Raw genomic sequence first — 12212 nt, forward strand, 5'->3', positions numbered from 1 at the left:
GAAGTAAGAGGGGAAATAGCAGAGGCCTTGACCATCATTTTCCAGTCCTCTTTGGATCTGGGCATGGTGCCGGAGGATTGGAGGACTGCTAATATAGTACCCTTGTTTAAAAAGGGAGAAAGGGATAGGCTGAGAAAATACAGGTCTGTCAGCCTAACCTCAGTGGTGGGAAAATTATTTGAAAAAATCCTGAAAGACAGGATAAATCTGCATTTGGAAAGGCAAGTATTAATTAGGAACAGTCAGCACAGATTTGTTAAGGGAAGATCTTGTCTGACTAACCCGATTGAATTTTTTGAGGAGGTAACCAAGAGGGTCGATGAGGGTAGTGCGTACGATGTAATATATATGGACTTTAGCAAAGCTTTTGATAAGGTCCCACGTGGTAGACTGGTCACGAAGGTTAAAGCCCATGGGATACAGGTCAAAGTGTCAAGTTGGATCCAAAATTGGCTTGGGGATAGGAAGCAAAGGGTAATGATTGATGGATGTTTTTGTGACTGGAAGGATGTTTCCAGTGGGGTTCCGCAGGGCTCGGTACTGGGACCCTTGCTTTTTGTGGTATATATTAACGATTTAGATTTGAATATAGGGAGTATGATTAAGAAGTTTGCAGACAACACAAAATTGGCTGTGTGGTTGATAATGAAGAGGAAAGTCATAGGCTGCAGGAGGATATCAATCTGCTGATCAGGTGGGCAGAGCAGTGGCAAATGGAATTTAATTCAGAGAAGTGTGAGGTAATGCACTTTGGGAGGGCTAATAAGGAAAGGGTATACACATTAAGCGGTAGGCCACTTAATAGTATAGATGAACAAAGGGACCTTGGAGTGCTTGTCCACAGATCCCTGAAAGTAGCAGGCCAGGTGGATAAGGTGATTAAGAAGGCATACGGAATGCTTGCCTTTATTGGCTGAGGCATAGAATACAAGAGCAGAGAGGTTATGCTTAAATTGTATAATACTTTGGTTTGGTTAGCTGGAGTATTGCGTGCAGTTCTGGTCGCCGTATTATAGGAAGGACGTGATTGCACTAGAGAGGGTGCAGAGGAGATTTACTAGAATGCTGCCTGGAATGGAGAATCTTATTTATGAGGACAAATTGTATAGGCTGGGTTTGTTCTCAATGGAACAGAGGAGGTTGAGAGGAGATCTCATTAAGGTGTACGAAATATTGAGGGGCCTGGACATAGTGGATTGTAAGGGTCTATTTCCATTGGTGGAGGGTCTATTACGAGGGGGCATATTTAAGGTGGTTGGTGGAAGGTTTAGAGGTGATTTGAGGGGGGCGGGCTTCTTTAAGCAGAGGGTTGTGGGGATCTGAAACTCTGCCTGGAAGAGTGGTGGATGCAGAAACCCTCACCACTTTTAAGAGATGGTTGGATGGGCCCTTAAAGTGCAGTAACCTGCAGGGTTACGGACCTAGAGCTGGTAATTGGGATTAGACTGGATGACCTTTTGTTGGACGGAGCAGATATAATGCTAAGTACTGCAGGGAATAGAATATGGCCAGGGTGATCTCCTGGACTGGTTTTGATCGCCTGGATGGGTCAGGGAGGTATTTTTCCATATTTTCTCTCCCTAAATTGGCCTGGGTTTTTATCTGGTTTTTGCCTCTCCCAGGAGATAACATGGCTCCGGTTGGGGTGGAGTGTAGAATGTTTCAGTATAAGGGGTGTCACAGTTGTGGTGAGGTGGACTGGTTGGGCTGGGTACTCTTTGCCTTTCCGTCATTGGTCATAGGTTTATATGTAACCTTTAGGGCTGCTGACCAAGGGCCGTGCGGCTCTTTGTCGGCTGGTGCGGACACGATGGGCCGAAATGGCCTCCTTCTGTGCTATAAATTTCTACGTTTCTATTAGGGCTTTAAGGAGGGTGTTAAAGGGTGAGAAGGAGGGGTGCCTGGGGCCTAAGCAACTGAAGGGACAGCCATGAATGGTGAGGCAAAGAAAGGGATGTATAAAAGTCCAGAATTCAGGGAAGGGGGTTGTAGGACTGGAGACGGTTACAGATAGAGAGGGACAAGGTCAGAAGGGATTTAAACACAAGGATGAGAATTTTAAATTGGAGACATTGGGCGATGGGGAGGACAGGGGTGATGGGTGAGCGGGATTGGTGCAGGATCAGATACGGGCAGCAGAGTTTTGGATGAGCTGAAGTGTATGGAGAGTGGAGGATGGGAGGCTGGCCAGGATAGCATAGGAATAGTTGAGTCTGGAAGTAGCAAAGGCATGGAAGAAAGTTTCAGCAGCAGATGTGCTGAGGCAGGGGTGGTGATGTCATAGAGGTGGAAGGAGGCAGTCTTTGTGATGAAGATCATCTGGAGTCAGAAGCTCAGCTCGGGGTCGAGTACGTTACCGAGGTTGAAAACAGTCTGCTTCAGCCTGGACAGGGAGAGGAGTTCCAATCATTACAGCAGTCCAGTTGCAGTCTAAATTCCACAGCGGTTTCCCATTGCTATTTACAGCAAATTTATGAAGCAGTATATTCCATGACTAAGATAAAATTATTACCTTACTGATACTGAAAGAGGCCTCACACATCGTTGTAATACTATATACCTACAATTTTCAAGACTTAAGATATATGTAACTTGATTCTTCTTGCCCCTAAACCTATTTTTCCAGATTAATACTTAATTTTTGCTCTATCTCAAGCAGTGAGTTTGAAATATTTTTCTATTCTTCCCTCCTTGAAAAATGGCTTTTTATATTTTCAGTTGTTTATATGATTTTATTGTTTTCCCCTCATTGACTTCCATGATGGACATGCAGCTCTGGTTAAAGCCATTGTCAGTATAGCCTATGTGGGTAGTAGCTGTCGAGTCTCCGATAACGAGTACCTGGACAGGTCATTACTAGCCACGCTCAACAGGGCCTGGCCACTGGTTGGTTCCAGCATCAAAACACCTCAAACATCAGGCACGGGCCCTGGTCAAACATCAGTCTCCCTGCGTTCCCCCCGCCCCAAAACAAAACACATCTCAATATTGCCACCACACCCATCTTTTACTTGTACGTTTAAACTATAAAAATGTAAAAAAAATTATTTGCTTTTAAAGTAATATCTCTTTTCACTTCTCTTACCGCACATAGTTTCTGCCTGGTTGTCTTGGTTCTGGGTATTCTAGGTGTCCAAGAGGAGAGGAAAAGCTGAACCTCGCTCCAGTCTAAAACTTAGATCCAGGCATTTCAGGAGTGAAGTTAGGAAACACTTCTACACACAAACGGTAGTAGAAGTTTGGAACTCTCTTCCGCAGCCAGCAATTGATGCTGGGCCAATTGTGAATTTTAAATCTGAGATTTGTCGATGTTAGTTAGCCAAAGGTATTCAGGGATATGGGCCAAAGGTGGGTATATGGAGTTAGGTCACAAATCAGCCATTATCCCATTGAGGGGCTAAATGGCATACTCCTGTTCCTACATTCATAAGTTCTACCAACTGGTTAATAGTTCCGGGTGAGCAGGGTGAAAGCTGTAGCTCTTGTCTCTCCCCTTCAAACACACATACATACACAGATTTTATCATTGCAGCTGGCAATCAGGAAGCAGGAAACTATAGGCCAGTTAACCTGTCGTTGGGAAAATGCTGGAATCCATTATTAAGGAAGTAGTAGCAGGACATTTAGAAAATCATAATACAATCAAGCAGAATCGACATGGTTTATGAAAGGGAAATCGTGTTTGACAAATAAGAGTTCTTTGAGGATGTAACGAGATTGGATAGGGGGGAACCAGTAGATGTAGTTTATTTGGATTTCCAAAAGGCATTTGATAAGGTGCCACATAAAAGGTTACTGCACAAGATAAAAGCTCAGGGGATTGAGGGTATTATATTTGCATGGATTGAGGATTGGTGAACAGAAAACAGAGAATCGGGATAAATGGGTCATTTTCAGGTTGGCAAACTATCCAGTAGGATGCCACAGGGATCAGTGCTGGGGCCTCAACTATTTACAATCTATATTAATGACTTGGATGAAGGGACCGAGTGTACTGTAGCCAAATTTGCTGGCGATACAAAGATAGGTGGGAAAGCAAGTTGTGAGGAGGACACAAAGAATCTGCAAAGGGATATAGTAGGCTAAGTGAGTGGCAAAAATTTGGCAGATGGAGTATAATGTGGGAAAATGTGAGGTTACCCACTTTGGTAGAAATAAATAAGCAAAATATTATTTAAATGAAGAGAGACTACAGAATGCTGCAGTACAAAGGGATCTGGGTGTCCTCGTACATGAAACACAAAAAGTTAGAATGCAGTTACAGCAAGTAATTAGGAGGCACATGGAATATTGGCCTTTTGGCAAGGGGGCTGGAGTTAAAAATAGGGAAGTCTTGCTACAACTGTACAGGGCGTTGGTGAGACCACATCGAGACTACTGTGTACAGTTTTGATCTAATTTAAAAGGAGGGATATATTTGCATTGGAGGCAGTTCAGAGCAGGTTCACTAGGTTGATTCCTGGGTTGTCTTATGAAGAAAGGTTGAGCAGGTCGGGCCTGTACTCATTGGAGTTTAGAAGAATGATAGGTGATCTTATTGAAACATTAGATTCTGAGGGGGCTTGACAGGGGAGATGCAGAGAGGATGTTTCCCCGCATGTGGGAAATCTAGAACTAGCGGGCATAGTTTCACGATAAGGGGCGCACATTTAAGACGGAGATGAGGAGGAATTTCTTCTCTCAGAAGGTCGTGAATCTTTGGAGTTCTCTATCCCAGAGAGCTGTGGAGGCTGGGTCATTGAATTTATTCAAGGCTGAGATAGACAGTCTTGAACTATAGCGGAGTCAAGGGTTGTGGAAAACAGGCAGGAAAGCGGAGTTGTGGCCAAGATCAGATCAGCCATGATCGTATTGAATGGCGGAGCAGTCTCAAGGGGCCGTATGGCCTACTCCTGCTCCTATTTTCTATGTTCAACCACAGCACACACAGTGCAGGTGAATTGCCAACTCAAGCCCCATATCTCCTGCCTCAGTGATGAGTCTGTGTGTGTGGGGTTTTTGCTCTCCCACTCTGAGAGGAGACATTGAGTGGACACCTGGCAGTCTCCCAAAATCTTTTGCCTTGGATCACCAACTCCGAAGTTGAGGATAAAACACTTCCCTTGACTGCTGTGGTGCCATGCGTTGGTTCTGCTGACCTGTGTTGAGTGAAGGCGTTGAATGGTGGTAGTATTAGCCAGTTGCCTTTTTACAGGCATGATGCAAATGCCGCTCTTTACTTGCTGTTCAACATCTCATTTTCCTTAAGGCTATGTGCTGTCCTTTGCTTTTGCAGTTCACTGAAAGTGCCTGATTTGGGGCACACACAATAGGCTGGAGTTAATGCAGTCTTGATATTTCACTTCATGTTTGCTTGGAATTTCAGTAACAAGTCGACTTGGTTTTAACAGCTGGAGGCGATGCGACTTGCTGAACTCCATTGTGCAGCATGGCATCTGGTCATCGTGTCCATCAGTGCCACACTTTATATTTACTCTAGCGGCCGGTCGAATTCAGCTGTACGAGTCAGGTTACCCTGCCTGCTCCAGCTTCAGACTAAAAGGAGAGCAGTATCGTCCATGATGTTCAGCACGCAAGTGCAATGATTAAATTTCAGAGGACTAGAACATCTAGACTCTGTAAGCAGGACCACAAACTGCCTGCCACATTGAGGAATACCCTTCCCCCAGGAGCTGGAACTAATAACATAAGAAATCAGAGCAGTCGGAGGTCCTTCGGCCCTTCGAGCCTGCTCCGCCATTTAATAAGATCATGGCTGATCTTCTACCTCAGCTCCACCTTCCTGCACTATCCCCATATTCCTGGATTCCCTTAATATTCAAAAATCTATCAACCTCTGTCTTGAATATACTCAACGACTGAGCATCCAGAACCCTCTGGGGTAGAGAATTCCAAAGATTCACCATCCTCCAAGTGAAGAAATGTCTCCTCATTTCAATCCTAAATGGCCAAGCCTTTAATCTGAAACTGTGATCCATGGTTCTAGATTCCCCAGCCAGAGGAAACATCCTCTCAGCATCTACCCTGTCAAGCTCTTTTCTAAGTATTTTATACATTTCAATGAGATCTCTCATTCTTCTAAACTCTAGGGAATATAGGCTGAGTCTACTCAATTTCTTCTGATAGGACAATCCCCCCATCCCAGGAATCAGTCTGGTGAACCTTTATTGCACTCCCTCTATGGCAAGTATATCCTTCCTTAGGTAACGAGACAAAGAGTGTACACAGCACTCCAGGCGTGATCTCACCAAGGCTCTATATATAATTGCAGCAAGACTTGTTTAGTCTTATACTGCAATCCCCTTGGAATAAAGGCCAACATACCAATTGCTTTCCTAATTGCTTGCTGTACCTGCATGTAAACTTAGTGATGATTCATGTACAAGGAACACCCAGGTCCCTCTGAATACCAACATTTCCCAATCTCTCATCATTTAAAAATGATTGTTTTTCTATTTTTCCTGCCAAAGTGGATAACTTCACATTTCTCCACATTATATTCCATTTACCATGTTCTTCCCCACTCAATTAATTTGTCTAGATCCCTTTATAGCCACTTTGCATCCTCCTCACAAATTATTTTCCCACCTAAGCTTTGCATCATCAGCAACCTTGAATACATTACACTCGATTCCCTCATCTAAATCATTGATATATAGTGAATAGCTGGGGTCCAAGCACTGATCCTTGCAGTACCCCACTAGTTACAGTGTGCCAACCTGAAAATGATCCGTTTATTTCTACCCTCTGTTTTCTGATCATTAACCAATCCTCAATCCATGCTAATATATTTTCCCCAATCCCATGGGTCCTAATTTTGTGTAATAACATTGTGTAAGTGCTTCCTGAAAATCCAAATACACCACATCCATTGGTCCCCCTTCATCTATACTGCTAGTTACAACATCAAAAAACTATCAGATTTGTTAAACATGATTTCCCTTTTATAAATCCGTGTTGACTCTGTCCAATCATATGATTTTCAAAGTGCCCTGTTACCATGTCTCTAATAATAGATTCGAACATTTTCCTGACAACTGATGTCAGGTTAACTGGCCTATAGTTTATGGTTTCAAGTGGAAGTAAATAGATCATCTCGCCAGATTCCGAAGTTATTTAAAAAATGTTAACTTCAGGAGAAATTTTCCAAGTTACGTCATGATCAAGGTTTTATGAACAGTTGGAGTGGACCGATTGCAAACTCCACTCCAAAATTCGATCATTTCCCCTTTTTTAGTTTTCATACCAGCCTCTACCTCCCTTCCCTTTCCTCTTCAAGGTTCTACACTACCTGTATGTCACCGAGTACTGTGCTCACCTCTCCCAAAATTCCCTCTACGAATACTTACAAATACCACCAAGACTGCCTCAAAGTCACTGCAACCCTGCTGATCTTTACCCACCATAATCACTCTGTGCCCTTCAACACAACTGACTATTCCATCCTCCTCTAATGTCAACCTCAAAGGAGACTGCCATGCCTGGTTCCACTCTTGCTTATCCCAATGGAGCTACGTCATCAGCAATGGTTTCTCCTCTCACCCCTGTATGGTTCTCTCAGATACCTCAATGTTCCAACCTTGCACGCCCCCTTTTCCTTGTATACACGTTGCCCCTAGGCGATAGTATCCATAGAGATATGGTCAGTTTGCATACTTTTGCTGATCGACACTTCACTACAACCACCCTCGATTCTACAAATACCCGTGTTGTCAGATTGGCAACCTGACATCAAATTCTGGATGAACCAGAACATTCTCCAGCTGAACACTGCGAAAACCAAAGCCAATTTATTTAGCTCTTACCCACATTTGCTTCTGACACTATTCCATTCCCGAGATGTTAGCCAAGATTGAGCAGCTCTGATGTCCTGTTGACAACGCTGAGAATCAAAAAACATATTCTATCCATTACAACATTGCCCATCATATGCCACTGAAACCTGATCAATGCTTTCATACCTTCAAGACTACAATTCTTGAACGGCCACCTGAGCTCCCCTTATACAATTCCAACTGATCCAAAACCCTGCAGCTCACATCCTGTTGTGCACGGAGTCCCGCTTGTCCATCACCTCGCTTCTCACCAACGTACACTTGTTCCATGTCTCCTGACGTACCATGTCCTTCCTTCCATTGCCCCCACATCTACCTTCACAAGTACTTCCAGTTCCATGTCACAGTCTATAGCCTTTGGCCTCATGTTCACCTCCACCTCCACCAGCCATTCCTATTTGATAGCAGAGCTTTTAACCATCTTAGTCTTATGCTCTGGAACTCCCTTTCAAAGTCTCTTCCATGTCCCAGTCCATAGCCTTTGGCCTCACGTTCACCTCCACCTACCATTCCTATTTGATTGCGACTGCTCTCAACTTCAAGCCTCCTCATTCTGCCTGTGCTTTTGGCTAACTCTGCCACTAACGCCTCGTCCATCGCTTTTCCTCTATGAATTACCTTGGGATGTTTTATTACATTGAAGGCGCGATACAAAAGCAAGTTGTGTTAATACAAATGCAAATTTGTGTTTTATTTACATACCATAATTGGAGAAAATCCTTCAGCTTGATATAGATTTTGTTGCGTTGATTCATTATTTCAGTTTACAAAAAAAAAGGCTGTAAAATTACACTACAGATCCTGCCCACAGGAGAGTTCTCCAACTCAAGAATCTGTGGATCACAAAACTAGATTTGGTTAACATTATTTCAGTCACCACTTGCGTATTTATGGGCTAGTAAATTACATCACTTCTACTGTAGACAACAGGCTCTTCACACATGCCCAATGTGGACTGCCGATACTATTCCCTTCCGTCAGCTAACTAGAATACTATGTCTGGTACGTCTGTTGCCACAAACTGTCTTTCTGTAATCAGCAAGTAGAAAAATTCAAAGATCCAATGACTCATTTCAGGGACAGATTCCATGTCAGCGATAAAAAGTCAGTATTCAACATCAGTTACTAGTACTGTCAATAAAAAAAAAATACATCTCTTAAGAACAGCTTTATTCTTCAGCTTTTTTCATGCTCCAGACCGTGCTTGAAGTTGCATCTGGCTTTGAGATTTTAGCTGTTGTCGGGACCGTTTTCAGTACCGTTTGAGTTGGTTTTCCTTTCGTCCGCATTGACCTTTGAGCTCTTCTCTTCTGTTTGACGCGAATAACATCTTCGTGTCCCGTCTCAATCATTTGTTCCTCCCAGGACTGGATTTCATTCTGGTAACGGATTTTGTCATCCTCGGCCAGCTGTGTGTACATCTAGAAAATAACAGTTGGTGTGAGATATTCATGCATTGGAAGAAAAACAATACTTCTGTTGGCAAAGTGGGAGGAGGCTCATGTGGAGCATAAGCTCCAGCACAGAGCAGTTGGGTGGAATGGGCTGTTTGTGTGTGCTGCACATTCTATGCAAGTCAGGACTGCAAAAACTGAACCACTGTTTTTTTTCCTGATTTGTCTTTCACAGATTGTTTAGTTCTCTTTCACATCTCTTCTCCCTCCACTCCTACTTAGATGTCGGGGAGGAGAAACAGAGCAGTAATCTTCACCCATAAACACAGCTGGGAAATGAACTATCGTTCAAAGTTTTGATTATCCCTTATAACTCTCCGACAACCAGGTGAAAATAATTTTAGCTTGACTCAGGGGGTTGTGCGTTCAAACATCATAGCAGGTTTTAAACCCAGTCTAGGCCAACAGTGCAGTGCAAAGCTGAGGGCGTGTTGCATTGAGGAGCTGCTGTCCTTTGGGAGAGAGGTTAAACCAGTGTCCCATCGGCCCGTTCCTGTGATTTATGTAGCCGGACGTTAAAGATCTCACGGCACTATTCAATGAAGGGCCCAGAGTTCTCCCCGTGACCTGGCCAATGTTTCTCACCAACCTACGCTACCATTGGTCATTAATCTCCCGGCTTATGTGTGGAGTATTTCCAATGCAGAATAGTTGCTTTGTTTACTCACATAACATTTCATTTCAAAGTTAGTTCATTGTGTGAAGTACTTGGAGATGTTTTAACATTTCAGGGCAATATATAATGCAAGTACTTGAATAACGTACACCAGTTTTACACAACATAATATACACATTCACAATATTATATTGGGTGTGTTGAACAAATATACCCAATATAGATCATTTGTTAAGTTAAAGATTGACAAAAAAAAATAAACAAAACATTTTTGAATAGGGCAAGGATACTGTAAAAAAAAAAAGCCAACCAAATATTATCCATTAAACTGAAATACTCATCATATGAATGCTGTTAGTGATGTTACTGCTATTTCAGAATGAAAACGTACTTTTCAGGATGTGTACCCAGACCCTTCAGCTCAATTAATTCATCACAGGACTTACTGGAAAATCTGCCAATCAGAAGGAAAGGGAATACTCTTCCTGCTGCAATTTAATAATTTATCAGCAAATAAACATAAACAAATCACTTGACAAAAGCAAAAAGCCTTTGACAGGATTCAGTTTCCAGCAGAGTAAAGTACCAACTTTTCCAGAGTGTTAAACTTGCCTTTTTAACAGAGAGATTATTCCGCAGATAGTTTATATATATGTCCCAAAATGGTTCCATCAGTGACTGATCTAGCTTTGCCCAGAGGCTTAACTGACTGACTAGAAGGGCAGTGGGTGCTCACTTCGTAGTCACCTAGACAGGAGATAAATGCAATACCTGAAGCAGTAGGGTGGACTACACTGAACAATGAATATCCTGGGCACCAAATTAGAAATCTTGGATAACTAAGTCGTCATATCATGGGCGGTCCTTCATATCGAGGATGAATTACTTCCACGCCAAAAAGGGATGAGTTCACAGGTGTTTCAATGAAGGACCTAATATTCCAAGTCCCGAACTCCATGTTGAAGGGTGGAAGATGCCTGTGCGTGGATTTTTTTTTTTTTTATAAACGTGTGGTGGCCGTTGCACACCAGCCACCACACGGGCTTGACAGAGCTAGGTCTTGGTCCAGTGGCAAGGATTAACCAAGGCGACTGGAGACCAGCTCTGCTGCACGGACCTAGTGCGCGCACATATCACAGTGCGGGCTGGCCCGTGCTGCCCCTGGGCCCTCGCCTCTTCTGGGCTCCGAACACATCGCTCTACGATCACTCATCGCTTCTGCCGCTCCTGCTGTACCCGCCCACGCTCCAATCAGCGACCTGGAACTTGGCGACATCCAAAACCAGTCGCCCTCGTCACAGCCATCGCTCTCCAGCACGCGCTGTACCTTGAAATGGTACCCTCCTTTGAAGGCCCCGATAAGTAAGTGACAACCATCTGACCACACGGTAGGCCTTTCCTTGAGCATAGACTGCATTCACACAAGTGCAGAGCTCCCTCCTGGATAGGAGAGTTCCAACTGAAGACAGCCAATATAAACGAAGCACTGCCTTTTCCAGAACTGAGGTTGCTGCTACCAGTCTCAATATAAACGCACTCAGTTGCCAAGAGCTCTCAAGTGATTATACAAAAACAAGAAAATATGACCATTCCTGACCGGAAGAAAGCCCAATAATGACTTGAGGTGAACTCCACTGAACAAGCAACCGCAACTGGCTTGTCGCAAGAACATCATTAGGCCATTCAGCCCAGCGAGATTGTGCCACCATTTTAGTTAGCCATGGCAGTTAATTAGTTTGAATTTCAATTCCCTGCCTTTTCTCACCCTCCCAGTGCCTCACAATTTGGTTGATACTGTTGACAATGGGCGTGAACAACTGAATGAAGAATACACCCCTGGGGGATTTCTGTTGCCACAAAGTCACGCTGAAGTTTGAGAATGTTGCTAGTTCAAGTCCAGTGGCAAGAAAGGCTTGCATTTATATAGAGCCTTTCACGACCACCGGACATCCCAAAGTGCTTTACAGCCAATGAAGTATTTTGAAGTGTAGTCACTGCTGTAATGTTTCTTTCACAGTGGTAGACCCTAAAGTCAATGGGAGGTGGTCGGAGTGGAACACTCTCCAGTTGAAGACTTGAACACACATCCTGCTTTGTGAGCACTTTGTAAAGATACTGGGGAGAAAATTGCACCCAGAGGCTTCCTCCGTACGAACGCCTCTGACCCGAAAAAAAAAATCGACGAAAGTACTTGGTGGGCCCAGAGGAACGTAGGATCCCGGTCGGAGGCCTAGATTCGCAGCGCAGCGCTTGGGAAGATGTCTTTCAGGTAGGTACATACATGCTGGAGTCAAGTGGGTCTGAACC

The 12212-nt window shown here is 43.8% G+C and overlaps 1 protein-coding gene across 1 annotated transcript in view; it reads right to left on the reverse strand.

The window, feature by feature from the left end:
• Positions 1–8435: 8435 nt before the first annotated feature.
• tfam (transcription factor A, mitochondrial) overlaps positions 8436–12212 on the reverse strand; it is a 51744-nt gene continuing 47967 nt past the window's right edge. The window contains exon 7 of the mRNA XM_070875054.1: positions 8436–9256. Coding sequence (XP_070731155.1) covers positions 9005–9256 — 252 coding nt within the window. The 3' untranslated portion in view covers positions 8436–9004. The remainder of the gene's footprint in view (positions 9257–12212) is intronic.

The sequence above is a fragment of the Pristiophorus japonicus genome, chromosome 3 (assembly GCF_044704955.1).
Source record: "Pristiophorus japonicus isolate sPriJap1 chromosome 3, sPriJap1.hap1, whole genome shotgun sequence".
NCBI lineage: Eukaryota > Metazoa > Chordata > Chondrichthyes > Pristiophoridae > Pristiophorus > Pristiophorus japonicus.